At 44.2% G+C, this 14346-nt stretch overlaps 1 protein-coding gene across 4 annotated transcripts in view; it reads right to left on the reverse strand.

Moving 5' to 3' along the window:
- EPHA5 (EPH receptor A5) overlaps positions 1–13600 on the reverse strand; it is a gene marked incomplete at both ends in the record, with an annotated part of 195883 nt that extends 182283 nt beyond the window's left edge. For 2 of the 4 annotated variants that reach the window (XM_079535086.1, XM_079535085.1), the window contains one exon: positions 13492–13600. In XM_079535086.1, the coding sequence (XP_079391212.1) occupies positions 13492–13600 (109 nt within the window). The remainder of the gene's footprint in view (positions 1–13491) is intronic. The other 2 variants (XM_079535088.1, XM_079535087.1) reach the window with 1 other exon arrangement.
- Positions 13601–14346: the final 746 nt, after the last annotated feature.

Below are 14346 nucleotides of genomic sequence, written 5' to 3' on the forward strand. Positions count from 1 at the left end.
TGTTCTCCGGACTTCCAGTCTCCCAAATTAAGAACTTCCCTCTGAATCACTAGCTGTTACAGAGAAACTCAGTCTAAGAGGAGTCTACTTTGCAAAGCACAAAAATCCTTCAAACTGTAATTCTTGCTTTCCACAGTATATTTATCTGCATAGCACAGCCTCATTTTTGCACCCATGTTCAGCCTAATAAGGAACCAATTTCCTCAAGTCTTCAATTCATGGTCTCCAATGTATGCACTGTTTAGAAATCCCATAGGAAGTCAAACTTCAAGACTTTCAAACTTTAGATGAGCTATCCCAAGAACAAGTTGGAAACAAGAGAAGGAGGATACATGCTCAGTCCTTTGGAAACAAGCCCATTTATTTAGGTACTTAACAATTGGTAGAGAAAAAGAAATAGCATATACATACAAGCAGAAAAAATGGGAATATCAATTCTCAACTCTGGTATTCATCTGAGGTACATTTTCCATCTCTGCACAGACAAATAGCAGTGTAAACCCAAGGCATACAGACCTCTACATCAGCACGGGTCACCCTACTGCAATGCGCCATCAACAAAATCAGAACATTGCCAACTGATTACCTCAGACATCATAAATACAGTATTTAGAGAGTACCTTCTCACTGTGACAAGAAATAGACTCATCAAGTTCCTGTAATTGGCATTCCACTTCAGAGTGTCTATTTTTCCCTAAAGAGTTAATGACCTAAATGTATAGAAGCACAAGAACTTAATAGCAAACCATGTTATGTACACAGAGGCACAAATAACAAAACTAGACATACATTATACTAAAATAGAAGTGATATTGTGATAAATTTTTCTCGTAATCATTGTAATACACTGAAAGCTGATGACTGCAGCTCATTGTACACAAAGACAGCCAAAACACAACAGGTAGGGAAATTTGTCCTCAGCCCTGGCGCCAGACACTTAAAGAAGATACGTGGATATCTGCAGTGTATGCAATCATTAATCCAGCATGCTATCACAGAACACAGAGATTTTCTGCCTCATCTGGGTATTGTTTCTAGAACAGAAACCATGCTTGGGTGCTCAGAATGCTATGACATTCACCAGAAACAAGATTGAGCGATTTTACTGAAATATGTTCATAATAAGGAAGCAAAATTAGTTGGCTTTCCACACCACAGCTTAAGTAAAATAAATGTATTGTTTTCAACCACCCTTACAGATGCCACCCAGTAATGGCCAGGTTTTGCCCTCCTGACATGTCTACAGGTTATCTTCTATCCCTGCTTCGGCTGAAGTCAAAGATTCAGTACCCAAGTGCTCCTAATCCTACTGCATTTTCTCACTGAGATCACAAAGGTGATCTTAAAATATTCCTCAAAATAGGACACGTAACAAATATGTCCTATATTATAGCTGCAAACCATTTCAAAAAGGAGGAGAAACCTGCCAACAAAATGGCAGGTTACCCAAATTCCTCCAATTACAATCACTGTAATTAAACTGTGCATAAGAGTATATTCCTGTCATAAGATGCAATGGATGCAATACAAGTATTGATCTACACTGTACAACTTAATTAAAACTTATCCCAAAGATGCTAGTAATGAATGTAATTAGATGGCATGTTTGATGCCACAAAGTTCTTCATGACATGCTAATTAAGCAAAAAGCAAGAAAAGTGCTTTTATTCAGACATCAGATCATAAAAAGAACATGATAAAAATAAATATTGTATTATCCAACAATGACAATTTTTAAATTGCTGTTATTAACTTCAATTTCAAAATAATTTTCTGCATGTGAAAAGATAATATAATCCATTCAATTCTAACTCAAGTCAGTGGGAATTTTTCTATCAGTGAATCAGCCAACAGAGCTGAATACTAAATCTCCAGTTAGAAAAAAGACATTTCCTCTCTTTTTTCAATAGGATTCTAAACAGAGCAAAATAAATAGGAAGGGATGAGATGCACCTTTTGACAGGCACAGTGCTGTAACCTGAAATTCATGCCAAGAGAACAAAAGCCACCAGTGACGTTAAGTTGTAGGCTGCTCTGGATGGAGACTTGAAAAGCTCCCTGCATGAGGGGGCTTCTCGGTCACAGCGTGCCCCACGGGCTTCTGCACAGAACTGCCTTCACAGTATATCTTCTAAAATACTGCACTGTATCGATTTGCTGAGGAATGTATTCAGCTAGTAGTTGCGCTAAATTGCCTGCAAAGACGGAAATGTTTTGCTTTCAGAATCCCAGAAATTCCTACATAAACAGAAATTACACTGCTCCACCTTGACACAAGGCTTCTGCATTTTCCCCGTCAGCCCCCACCCAGCCGTTTCCAGGAAACGCATCATGTACTTGCACCACTGCCAGCATCCAAATGCACCCTGATCCTGCCCCAGAGCAGGCTGGGGCCCTGTGGTCACATCCCAGGGAGGATCCCGCAAAGTGTCAACTGCAGGAGCGCCCGCTCAGGGTGACGGTGTCAGCCTCCTCTCCTTCCCAACCCTGGCAGCAATGTTATTTTTGCTGAAATGGCTTTTGTTAAGAAACTGCAGATCACTGAAACGGCTTTTAAGCAGATTGGCCAGGCTAGGAGGAAAACAGTGGGCAAATGGCAGGTAAAGTACATAGCTACGGTGTGTAAATTCTCTGCTAAAACAGTTTTTCCCCGAAGAGTTGATGCCATCCTAATGAGATGCTTTCACCACTCATCACGTGAAGCTTTTCTGCACCTGAATAAAAATAGCCAAAAGTTCCTCTGGTTTGACCCACAACAGGATTAAAAAAAAAAAAAAGAAAAAAGACTACAGATCTCCTCAGGAGCAACAGAAGCAGTTCCTCCTCATCAAACCTGTGACAACCAGCAGCAGGTATTTGGCCACTGCTGTCTAATTGCCAAATGTTCTGATGACAGGAGGTGGTAATTCAGGAAAATCTGCAACAATGTGCTTAAGGCTCACATCCTTCAGGAGGGTCAGTGCCAGCTCCTGTACAGCTTGGGAGTCCTGGGCATAGCCCAGACCTATGCTCAGCAGCCCTTGGGATGCAGGGGAGCTCATCTCTCTGAAGAAGGCTCTCCAGAAATTGCTAGCAACTCTGCTTACCCCATCACCTTAAAAACTTTCAAAGGACCAGAACTCATTTATTCCCACTTCCTTTCCCTTCAGCATCAGCTAGATGTGTCTCAACAAGCAAGAAACCTCAGAGCCAATAAGCACACACTTAGCACCTGTATCTTTGCCAGAGAACTTGGAAGAGCCACATACATTGATTCAAAAATGTGTTTTGCTCATCTCCACCAGCCGTGCATCCATCCCACAAGCCCTAATTATTTCTAATGCTCAGTCAAGGGGAACACAAAACCACACAGATCTATATCATCATTAACTTCCATGCCTTCAGGGTAGGATAAATGATGATTAAGTCTAAAGTCACACCACAGCCTTTTTTCCTATTTTTTTTTAATACAGAATAACGGCTGAGGGAATTTGCATACACTCTTGTTCTCAGATAGACTGCTTACTACGGGTGAGCAATCAAGTTGGAACAAAACCAGAAGTGAACTAAACCTCTGCCCTGAACTCTAGGTGGTGAATTACTGCTGTCCTTTCACTCATGAATCTCTAATGGGAGACTGGATCCGACTTTTCATTCAGATGTCCTCATCATGCTCATCCAATAGGCATTTAGCAGTTTCACCATGACTACGCTGGGACCGTGGCTAGAAGGAAGCATAGAAATGCCAAAGCTGATAGCATTCAATGCTGACCTAAGCCAATGCACCTGCCCACACAGCAGAGCATCCCATCTGATGCAGCCACCTAGTACACAGTGCTGTGAGGCAGCATCAGATGGCACAACTGAAAGCAGGGCAGTGCTATCACAATAGCACAAGGTCTGAGGCTGAAGCCACCAACTCATGACTTTAGTCACACCACCTAAGTGAGATAGTTTTTCTAGCTCTAGTCTGGTGCAAGATCAGCTGAAGCAGTTTCAATTGCTCTGTTTCAGTTTCAAAAGGGGAAAGAAGGCAACCTGAAAAACAAAAATCCCCCACCCGCAGGATAAAACATCGAGTGCTTCTCAACTTGCCAGCCACATCTCCTCCTGCCATTTTACTATCCAAGGATCTACCAGAAGAACATTCATGGCTCACACAAGAGTATGAAAGACTTGACTCTTCTGGGCTGCAAGTCTTTGAGCCTACTGCCTGTTATTCCTTAGGCACCTCAAACTCATACCACTTGAAGGCAAAAGACTTACCACATGGCACAGCCTAATGAATTTCTTAATGAGAAATCACTCTGGAACAGGCAAAACAGTCAAGATATCATGAAGTGACAGTTCATACTATGAAGCTGTAAAGCCATATCAATCTGCTTTTATTATTTCACTGAAACACAACAAGTAGGAGAGAAAAAAAAAACCCTTTTGACCAAATCAATATCCCATCACAACATGAGCAAGAGTAAAGAAGCCTCCCCTTAAAGCCTGCATGAATATTTCAAAACACCACAATTTTATAAGTAGGACATTTTAAAAGAAGAGCATTTGAAAGAAAGTGTTTTGGCTTTAAAAAAACTGAAACAAAACACTGCTTTAATACATTTGTTACAAATTCCACAAGAATCTGAGCACTGTTTTCAGTAACCCAAGTTTGAACTCCCATATGAGAAAAGGTGCAAATCTAGTAAGTGCTCCTACATCCTCAAGGCTCCTCCTGCAACTCCTGGCTTCCTCTGCACTGTACTCCATGGGATGTAGCCATCCACAGAAAGGTCAGAGCTAAATCAAGGTAACCCCAGCTCTGACCCAACACTCTGAGCTTGTGGGAGCAACTCCATTTAAAACAGTCGTGAGAAACTTCTCATGGGAATATTCACACACTATAAATTAAACATGAGGTGAAATGCTCTGTTGGATGGGGGTCAAAGTGCGTGACAAGACCTCATCAGGAGGTCTCCTGAATAGCATCTCAAGCTCTCCACCAAACCTTGCACCTCCACTCTCCTCCTCCTTTCCCCAGCCCAAGGCAGGGGTAGAGCTGCCAAACTCATCACCATTAGCAGAGCTTACGGTGATGTATGCAGCGTATCCTTATACTGCATACCTCCCCGTTCTTCCTCCTGCACACCTGGAGTTCACAGCACCACCAGGATACACTGACTGCAAAGGACTCTTCATCATCATGAGTCAAAGTTTTTCTCCTTCATAAATCTTTGCTTGTTTTTATTGCAGTATTGTTGCCATTCATTTTCCAACTGTTTTCCCAGTTCTGCCAAATATTTCCTCAAAAAGTATAAATCCAAGGCGCTCCAATGACTGACAGTCAAAAATAATCCAAGATAGCAAAAACAAATGAAAAAAATAAACTCCTGTAAGAAATCAAAGTCACCAGGGAGCAGATGTTTTGCATTAATTAGCTACACCGAATTTGGACAAAAACAAGCAGGAAAGAACCTCAGAAATATTTCCAGCAGTGGAAACCAGCTACAGCAGAGTGCAAGCTGTAACAGTACCTATTATTTATAGCCCACTGGAGGAAGAAAAAAATACACTACTTAATGAACTTATATAAACTAATATTAACTGCAGATTTATATTTTATTACGTTGGCTTTGTTCTGCTCTTAGCTTTCTAATGATTCCCTTTTATAGCAAGGGCCAAAACGCTAGAATCTATATCATGGATTCACAGGTTTTGAAGGCAGGTGGGCAATTGCAGTCATAACAACAGCCAGAAAACGTTACAGACATAATGCAAAAAATACCATATAATTGCTGTTTGCACATACTGTTTACAAGGGGTGTGATACTGCCCTTTGTCAAAGTTATTTACAGGCACTGGCCACAGCCTTGGGGTTGGGACAATAAGCTCACTTCTGTTTTACTAAACAAATAGGAAACCACAGGTTTTTCCCCTTACAAGGATTTGCACTCAAGGCAAGAGACAATCATTTGCACATTTATTAAGTTGACATCAAAGTACCTGGAAACTTAGTTCCCAGTATGGTTTACTTTTTTTTTTTTTTTTTTAAATGGCAAAGTTTTACTCCCATCAAAACCACTATTTAATTTAAAAATATACATATTTAGGAAGAAGGAAGAGAAAAAGTCAGTGTACAATCAATGGATATCAAGATGTTACAATCATGATATAATCAAGAGAGTTAGGCGAAGTGGACAATGATAACAAAAGAGAATAAATGGAAGGCTTACCCTTATGCTGGGCTCACCACAAAACACCAATAGAGGCGATCTCCAGAAGAGATCCTTCCCCACTGGTAGCCAGCTCTTAAATAGGTCTAGGAGGGATGGAGCCTGGCTCCACCCCCTCCGGCAGCACAGGTGAATTGCCTTCACCTGTGCTCCTCTGGCTGGCTCATGGCTCGCCTCAGGTGATCAGTCAGAGGTTCAGGCCGTGACTCAGCAGTTCCCATACAGTCAGTAAAATGTTCCCTAGCCCCACTCATAAGACTGACTGGAAACAATACCATATCAACACAACAGCATCTCTCCAGATTGAGACTGGTTGTGGCAAACAGGACCGGGGGAAATTATTAACACCCTGCTATTGGCAACCAGAAAGAAGGTTCCACTGAGAAGGCAAAACAGCCAGCAAGCATCACAGAGGTCTAGGCGGAGCAAAAAAAACACCAGCACTGCCTGCAGACCGAGAGCCTCCAACCACTACCAAGGTCTCTGCAAGTGGCTGAAGGACAGAGCCAATTTCTTCGATATGCTACTTAAATCAAGCTCCTCATTAAGCACACACAAAGAGAAGCCCTAAATCCCAACAGATTCCCAATGCAATCAAACCACCTGCTGGCCATGTTGAAATGAAATCTCACATTTTGCCCTAATGCAAAACATTGCCAACTACAAACAACTCCATCTCTGTTCTGAAAACAGGTCCTCAAAGACACTGGCATCAAATTCTTGTGCACATAACTAGATGCAACAAGAGGAAAGAAACTCACCAGACACATCCAGAGCTGTCAAGGCTGTCAGCTTTCACTACCAGTGGACTTGCAAGACCTCACTGTCCAGCACCAATAAAGCCTTCCTGTTGACAATAATGACTACTCTGCTGCCACAGAGTTCACTCAAGTAGAAAAAAAGAAACTGACATAATGCTTAGATAGCATTTGGGAGCAAAAAAGTGTTTAAGATGATCTACTGGCTTTTCAGGGGGTTGACAGCTTATCCCTTCTATTTCAGAAGGAAGAAAGTGGAAGTTACTAGCAGGAAGAGCAGATTGCCAACATGTTTTAGGAAGACATTGTGTATGAAGATTAGATGGATAATGGAATGACTAAATTTTGGAGAAACTAACATAAAGGCTACTTCAATCAATTTCACTGTTTTAACAAGGAAACAGAAAATGATACAAATCCACCCAGAAACATCATGAAATGCACATTATCGATGCTGAATAATTAATCTATTCCCACAAGTTTCTCTGTCTCCTCAGAGAATTACAAAGTCCAAACTAGTTGCTCCAAATCCTTCCTTACAGCAAATGATTCAAATCAGAGAACCAAGGAGCAGATACACTTTCAAAACACTTCAAGTACTGCCCTCTACGCTGTAATGAAGCAGCTGACACAGAAGCCTGAGTTCCAAGGTCCTACTCTCTCTTTGACATGCTCTCTGGGTGACTCAGAGTAAATCCCAAGGGATTTACATACCTGAATTCCAAAGAGCACATCTGAAAATACCTGCTTGCAGGTAGCTTTTAATGTCCAGAAGGAAAATCATTTCCTCTCCACATGCACCCTACTTGGGAGCTTGCCAGGGGAAAGAAAAGGAAAAGAAACTGCCCCGTCCCCCAGGCTGCCAGACCTTCTCACAGAAGTAGTCCCCAACTTGCCATGACAGTACGTGCTACATCACCCTCTTCAAGAGATTTTGCCAACTAATCCAGCCAACTAATGGCCACCTGAGAAGCTCAAACTGGCCAAAGACTCCTTATATATCTCCTGCACAGTTCAAATACCAAGAGGGAGAGAAAAAAAGGTAGCATTTCCCACCACTGTCACATCCCAAGCAAGACTGCCACAGTATGTGCTGAATGCTGCGATACTTCTGGCCCAATGCATCATACTGCTATTTGTAAGGAGAGGAAGGCTGTGCCCACATGCACAGCTTAGTGCAGCCTGCCCACGTCTCCTGAACCCAGAAGCCACATGTTCAAGGCTGCGAGTGGCAGTGCTCCTGTCCCTTCCCCATCAGCCTCCCCACAGAAGATAGGGATAATTGCTTTCTACCTCCAGGAGGATAAGCGCCTTAAACCTTTGAAGAAACTCAGATATTGCACTGACCAAAGCCAGAGCAAATACCAGAACTGAGACTGAAAGTGATAATAATAGGTCAAAAAGACGACTAAAAGGGTAATAAATCCCTACAGAGACCTAAAGCTACTGAGAGCCAGTGCTCAAGTCTGTCAATACAGCCAGCCACGAGAGCTGCTGGGGCACCAAACACTCAAAATCTGTCATCTTCATATCCAGCCAGAGAGCAAGGTGAGGGAACAAGCACCATATGAATAGAGGACTATTCATCTCTTCGTTCCATTTGTCCCAAAAAATACACAAACATGTCAAATACAAAATGTATTTTCAAAGAAAAAAGACTTCTGATTTAAAATACATAGCAACTTTACAGAACAGATCAAAGAAAATGACTTTAGTAAGGACTAAGCTATTTAAAAAATGGTTCATTCCAATGCAATCATTAACACTGTATTTCTATGCATCTTTCTAACCTTGTCTGAGTAAGGAAAAATACCTATTGCAAGACCACACTGGTTGAAATCAGGCCCCATAGCTCACTAACCCTTACGGCAGTGAGAAAGATACACCTGTGGCAGGACATACTGGACTGCGAAAAACTTACTTTCAACTCCAGGTCAGAAATACTGGGGGTTTACCAGCCCACTTCTAAGTGAGACCTGAAACACAGCAGCACCCAGCACCATCACTCAGCTGTTCTTCCTCAGGTTGAGAACTGCATGGTGGGAACAAGGACTTCTGCAGGAATGACACAGAAATCCTCAGAACAATATAGCATAAACACAGAGAGATTGGAGAACAAGGCATCATGTAATAAACTGTCCTGCCTTCCGATTTCTGAAACAACTCATGAAATCCTGATCCCACTTTCCCTCCCATTGTTTGCTACAAAATGTTTATTTCTGTGTTTACTACAAAGAATAAACACACATTTATTGGTGAGATTTGATTTCCTCATTTCACAGCAACAGAAGAGCAGATAAGGAGATGGATGAGGAACGTTGCGGAAGGGCCAAAACATGAGGTAACCATGGGAGTGGGAAGGGAGGAGGTAGAAACTGCCAGATGAGCCCCACTGACTGTTCCTGCTCCCCCATGGTACCTGTCAGTTTATCCACCTGTAAATTGATCTGCAAATAGCTGCTTTATGCTCCAAATTATGGTGTCAACATTTATGATGCAGTAAGCTGACGATCTGTCAGTGGTTCTGTTTAAGATAGTTTGCCAGTTTTCCACTATTTATTACAATTTTTAAAATATACCTCAAAAGCAAACAAGTATTGTACTGTAGTCAATTTTACTTATTGCTTATTTCCTTTTTTTTTTTTATTAAATAAAACATGTGTCATTAGGCAGCAATGCTTTTAGTCATATACTTGAAAGTGCTGCGTTTCAAATGCCATTTTACTGTCAAAAGGATAGCAGTTTCCATTATAAAATCATGACTGAGTCATTCTAAACCTCTTGAAAAGCCATACATCACATCAGACTGATCCCAAAAAGACCATTAGACATGAGTTGTCCCTCCTCATTCCAGTAATTCCACCACAGTAAATTTTAAAGTTAATGGGATCGCTCCTATAACTAAAATAAATGTACAGCATGGAGGCTACGCAGCGCTGTTACAGAAAGCATATAAGGAACTGCTCCAGTACACAAACAGAATAAATTCCTCTCAGAACTCTGCAGAACAGAGTGCCACGTGCCCTGGATTGCCCATTCTGCACACACAACTTGTGCTCGTGTTACCTGTACCTACAGAACTGCAAAAAATGCAACAGCTGTGTGAACGTGCAAGAGATGAAGCTGAGTTATTAAGAGCAATACAAGCAAAACAAAAAGCTCTCATATCTATTTTTACCCAAAGCATTCAACTAATAGAAATAGAAGGATTCGAAAAGTGAAGGGATTTTCACACCTGCTTCTATGAAACGCATGACAAACTCATTGAAAAAGGACTGCATTCGATAGTTAATTATAAACACTGTGATGTTATACCTAAATATTCATTTATCCAGTGCTCCATGACAGAAATTATACGTCAACATGGAACAAAACACACTCAAGTCAATGCATTTAGAACAGGTAGGCTCATTCCAGGCTCTGTCATGAATAATCTGCAAATTACCACCTTCCGCTATTTTTCCCTCTACCAGACCTGCCCCTTTAATTGCACTCACTTATTCATTCATTCAAATTAAAAATGATACATCAAGAGAAACTGCTTCAAAAATCCCCACAAGAATTCAGGAGAAGGATCAAATGCAAGAGTTTAGAACTAAAAGGCTGTTCTTTAGCTTAAATCCCTAAAACTAGTGCAACACATACCACAAAGTCATAGACACTCTGACTTTCTCACCTTCTCTCTAAGTAATGACATTGACTTGAGACTGCATTTCTTCTCATCCACTTTAGGGTAACCCACTGTGATAGCACTTCCTCCTCAGCACTGACTTACTCAGAAAAGCCCTTGAAGTGAAATACACCTTGTATTTAAGGACAATTATGTTTGTAAGTTGATGAGTTACTTTGTTACAAGCACTTAGAAGATCCCAGGTACTCCATTCCTTTGGGACTTTGCCCACGCAGCACTTTTTGAGGTTATCTGGGTGAAGACCTGCAAACCAATGCAAACTCGCAGGCTATGTGTAACAAACCACGCTGAAGTTTGGGGTGACGGGGGTGCACAAAGGACAATTCCTTTGTTCATTCTATATTTCACATAAATAATTCACAAAAGCCACTTCCCAAGCCCTAGCATCAGCAACAGAACCATTTAAAACATGCATTTCTAAACTAAAGGAGGTGCAGGGGAGCCCATCCGTACATTGCAGGGCTGCCTCTGGTGCCTGGGATGGGTCACAAGTTGCTGCCAGTGGGTAGGGGGGAAAAAAAAAAGAAAAAAAAAAAAAAAGAAAAAAATAAAAAGAGACTCAGTCCACATAGCAAATCTATTCAGGTTCACACACTCTGCTGCTTTGAAACTGCAAGGCTACCATAAATATATAATCCAAGTAATTACAGTATCAACAACGCAACCCCCCCCTCCCAGGCTGAAGCAATGTGTTTCTGATTGCTATCACAATAGCAAACGTATTTTATTTCTGTGGAAAGCGCTACGTTCATTCAAGCACAATGGTAACTTGAGGGCAGCAGCTCCCTACACATTTCATAGGCAAAGCATCTGAAAGCAGTCAGCTACTCATGAAATACCGGTGTTCCCAAATTATATGTAATATTTTCACAGAACTCTTTGGAATATTTGCACTGTGACAGGTTTTTGAATTTGTAAAAGCAGTCAAAGGGAGGAGGGAAACCTCTAATTCTAATGAATGAACTCTGGTAACAGCTAAACAATACCCGGGATGTGAAACAGCATTGAGCCCAGCACATCTGGCTTTTAATAACACAGTTTGAGAAAAAGGCAACCAAAATCAAAGTTGGTTTTGTTTCCCTTTCAGAGGAAAACAGGGCAGAAATTTAATTCAGTTTCCCCAGTGTTTACCCTATAACCTGTGACTGGAAATACCTAGTGGACATTTACGATACTTACGCACACACACACAAAAAAAAAAAGTCAGGGAAACTCAGCTGCACTTTCCAAAAGCTATTTTCAGCCTATGGATCCCAAACAATTCATTCTTTTCTCCCTCCAAATTTTAGCATAGATTATTAAAGCGCTTTCCCCATAGTCTCTGCTGTAGGATAAGACAGGAACTCGGGCACAAGGAGTTGCCAATTGCACATATCTTGTCCTACAATGCCACTGTGTATTACAGTAAGCGTTTGAGAAACAAAAATCGTCATGGAGTTTCTGAAAATAGCAATTACGTAGCTGCACAAAGGATGGCAAATGCTCATACATGTTACATACCGATACTGCTAGATGTTTTTTAACCGTGCTGAGCAGAACGAGGGATAACAGCAAGACCCACAAAAACCAACGCACACAACTTCAGAAAACATTCTCGGCTCTGAGACAGCCACCTCCACCCCAGCAAAGGCAAAGCTTCCCGCCAGCTGGGCAGGACAACCAATCCCAGGGAGGGTCTCTCTGCAGAACCTGTAAGCAGCCAAACCCAACTTTTCAAACCCAAATCGACGTCAAGTGGGAGCACATCCCGACAGGCAGGTGAGCCTTTCCCAGGAGCGGGGCTGCTCGGCAGCAGTCGACCGACAGCGGCCAGAGCAGCGCGGGGCTGAAGAATGGGGCCCACTGCTGTCCCATTCGGAGAGAGCCAAAGCCATTTCCAGAACGCCCGAAGCAACGCGTATTCTGGATGCTAAACACAGAACCGCTGAGGCTGGAAAAAATCTCTAAGATCATCCAGCTCAACCACCGACCCCTCCCACCCATCCCACTGACGGACCACGTCCGTCAGTGCCACATCTCTACAGCTCTTGAACACCTCCGGAGACAGTGACTGCACCACCTCCCTGGGCAGTCTGTGCCAGTGCCTCATCCCTCGGAGATTTTCCCTAATATTTAACGTGAAACACCCTCGCACTTAGAACAGCAGCGTTTCCCCTTGCCTCTGTACTTCTCGTTCGAGCGGCGATCGGCATTATTTGCACTCTGCCACAACAAATTACAGCTCGCCGGTCACCTCGGGCCGCGTCTCTGACATCCTGGCGACTGCTCTCCCCGCCACCCCCCGCATCCCTCCTCCCTCCAAAGACTTTCGCAAATGACCTCGAATCGCAGTTACTGCGCATCACAAAAGCGGCCGGCAACCCCCTCCAGGATGCTCAAGTTCCCCGTTCCCTGCTTTTCTACCACGGCGTACCTACGGATGTCAAAAAATAAAAGAGCGGAAAATTTAAAATAAAAATAAAAATAAAAAAAGATGCACCCCCGCGGGACAGAAGAGCTGAACGTGTATTTACGGCTGCCGGCTTCCCAGCGATTTCAGACACCCCAAAGCAGCTCAGCTCGGCGACGCGGCGCAGCGGGCTGAGCGGGGCTGCGTTCCGAGGCACCGAGTCAGCGCGCTGCGGGGAGCGGGAGACCCGCGGGTACCCGAGCTGCGTGAGCACCTCGCGCGCAGCCCGCGCACCTGTGCAACTCCCCGGCTGCACGCGCACCTGTGCAAGCCGCCCGCACCCGGCAGAACGCGTTCGCTCGCTCTCCCTGCTCCCCGCCGTGAAGCGCTACGAAATCGAACAAAAACCAGCCCGACGCAGGGCTCTGCCCCGGCCGCCCCGTCTCCGCTCACCCTCGCTGCCCGGGCTGGCCAGCAGGCTCCGGAGCGCGGCGCACAGCAGCAGGCACGTCCAGCCGGGAGCCGGCCCCCCGGCACGGCCGCCACCGCCCCGCAGCCCCATCCCGCCGCCCCTCAGCGCATGGGTCGGGTCGGGACGGGGCGGGCAGGCAGCGCGCCGCGGCTCCGCTCCGCTCCCGTCCAGCCGCCGGCGCGACTGGGGAGCCGGGAGGCGGGGACGGGGGAGGCGGCCCCGTGCCGCCGCCGAGGAGACGCCCCTGATGGGGCGGACCCGCCACTGCCGCCCCGTGCGGGAACGGAGCTCTCCGCGCCGGGGGGCACCTCGGCAGCTGGCCCCAAAATGGCGGTCCCATGAGGTGGCTGCGGGTCCCTGAGGGGAGGCCCGCACTTGCCCTCAGCCTCGCGCCGTGCGCGCGCTCCCAGCCGCAGTTTCACTCTCCCCTCATCTGACGGAGTAGCGATTTCACAGCAGACCTCAGAGAAAGGGTGGTCGCCATCCACCAAAACAAAAATACCACTAGAACAGCATAAGCTGGTGTACAACTAGGTACATTTCTGGCAGGTGGAATACTGTTTTTCAGGTATATTCCTCCTTTCTGCTGGCAAGGCACAGTTTTGAAGCCTCTGGTGAAAGTTCTGACTTTTGGTCAAGACAGGGCCCTAATTGGGACTTCTTCCTGGAAAAATAAATAAATAAATAAATAAATAAATAAAACCCCATCACAATATACAACCCCTAAATATACCGAAATTTACTTTTTGGAGGTTTCTTTTTCACCTGCAGCCCAGAGCCCTGGAGGAGTCTGCTTCCAGAGACTAAGTAACAAAACTGTGCTGTGTAGATGCACC

This window comes from Tetrao urogallus (genome assembly GCF_951394365.1).
Source record: "Tetrao urogallus genome assembly, chromosome: 4".
Classification (NCBI taxonomy): domain Eukaryota; kingdom Metazoa; phylum Chordata; class Aves; order Galliformes; family Phasianidae; genus Tetrao; species Tetrao urogallus.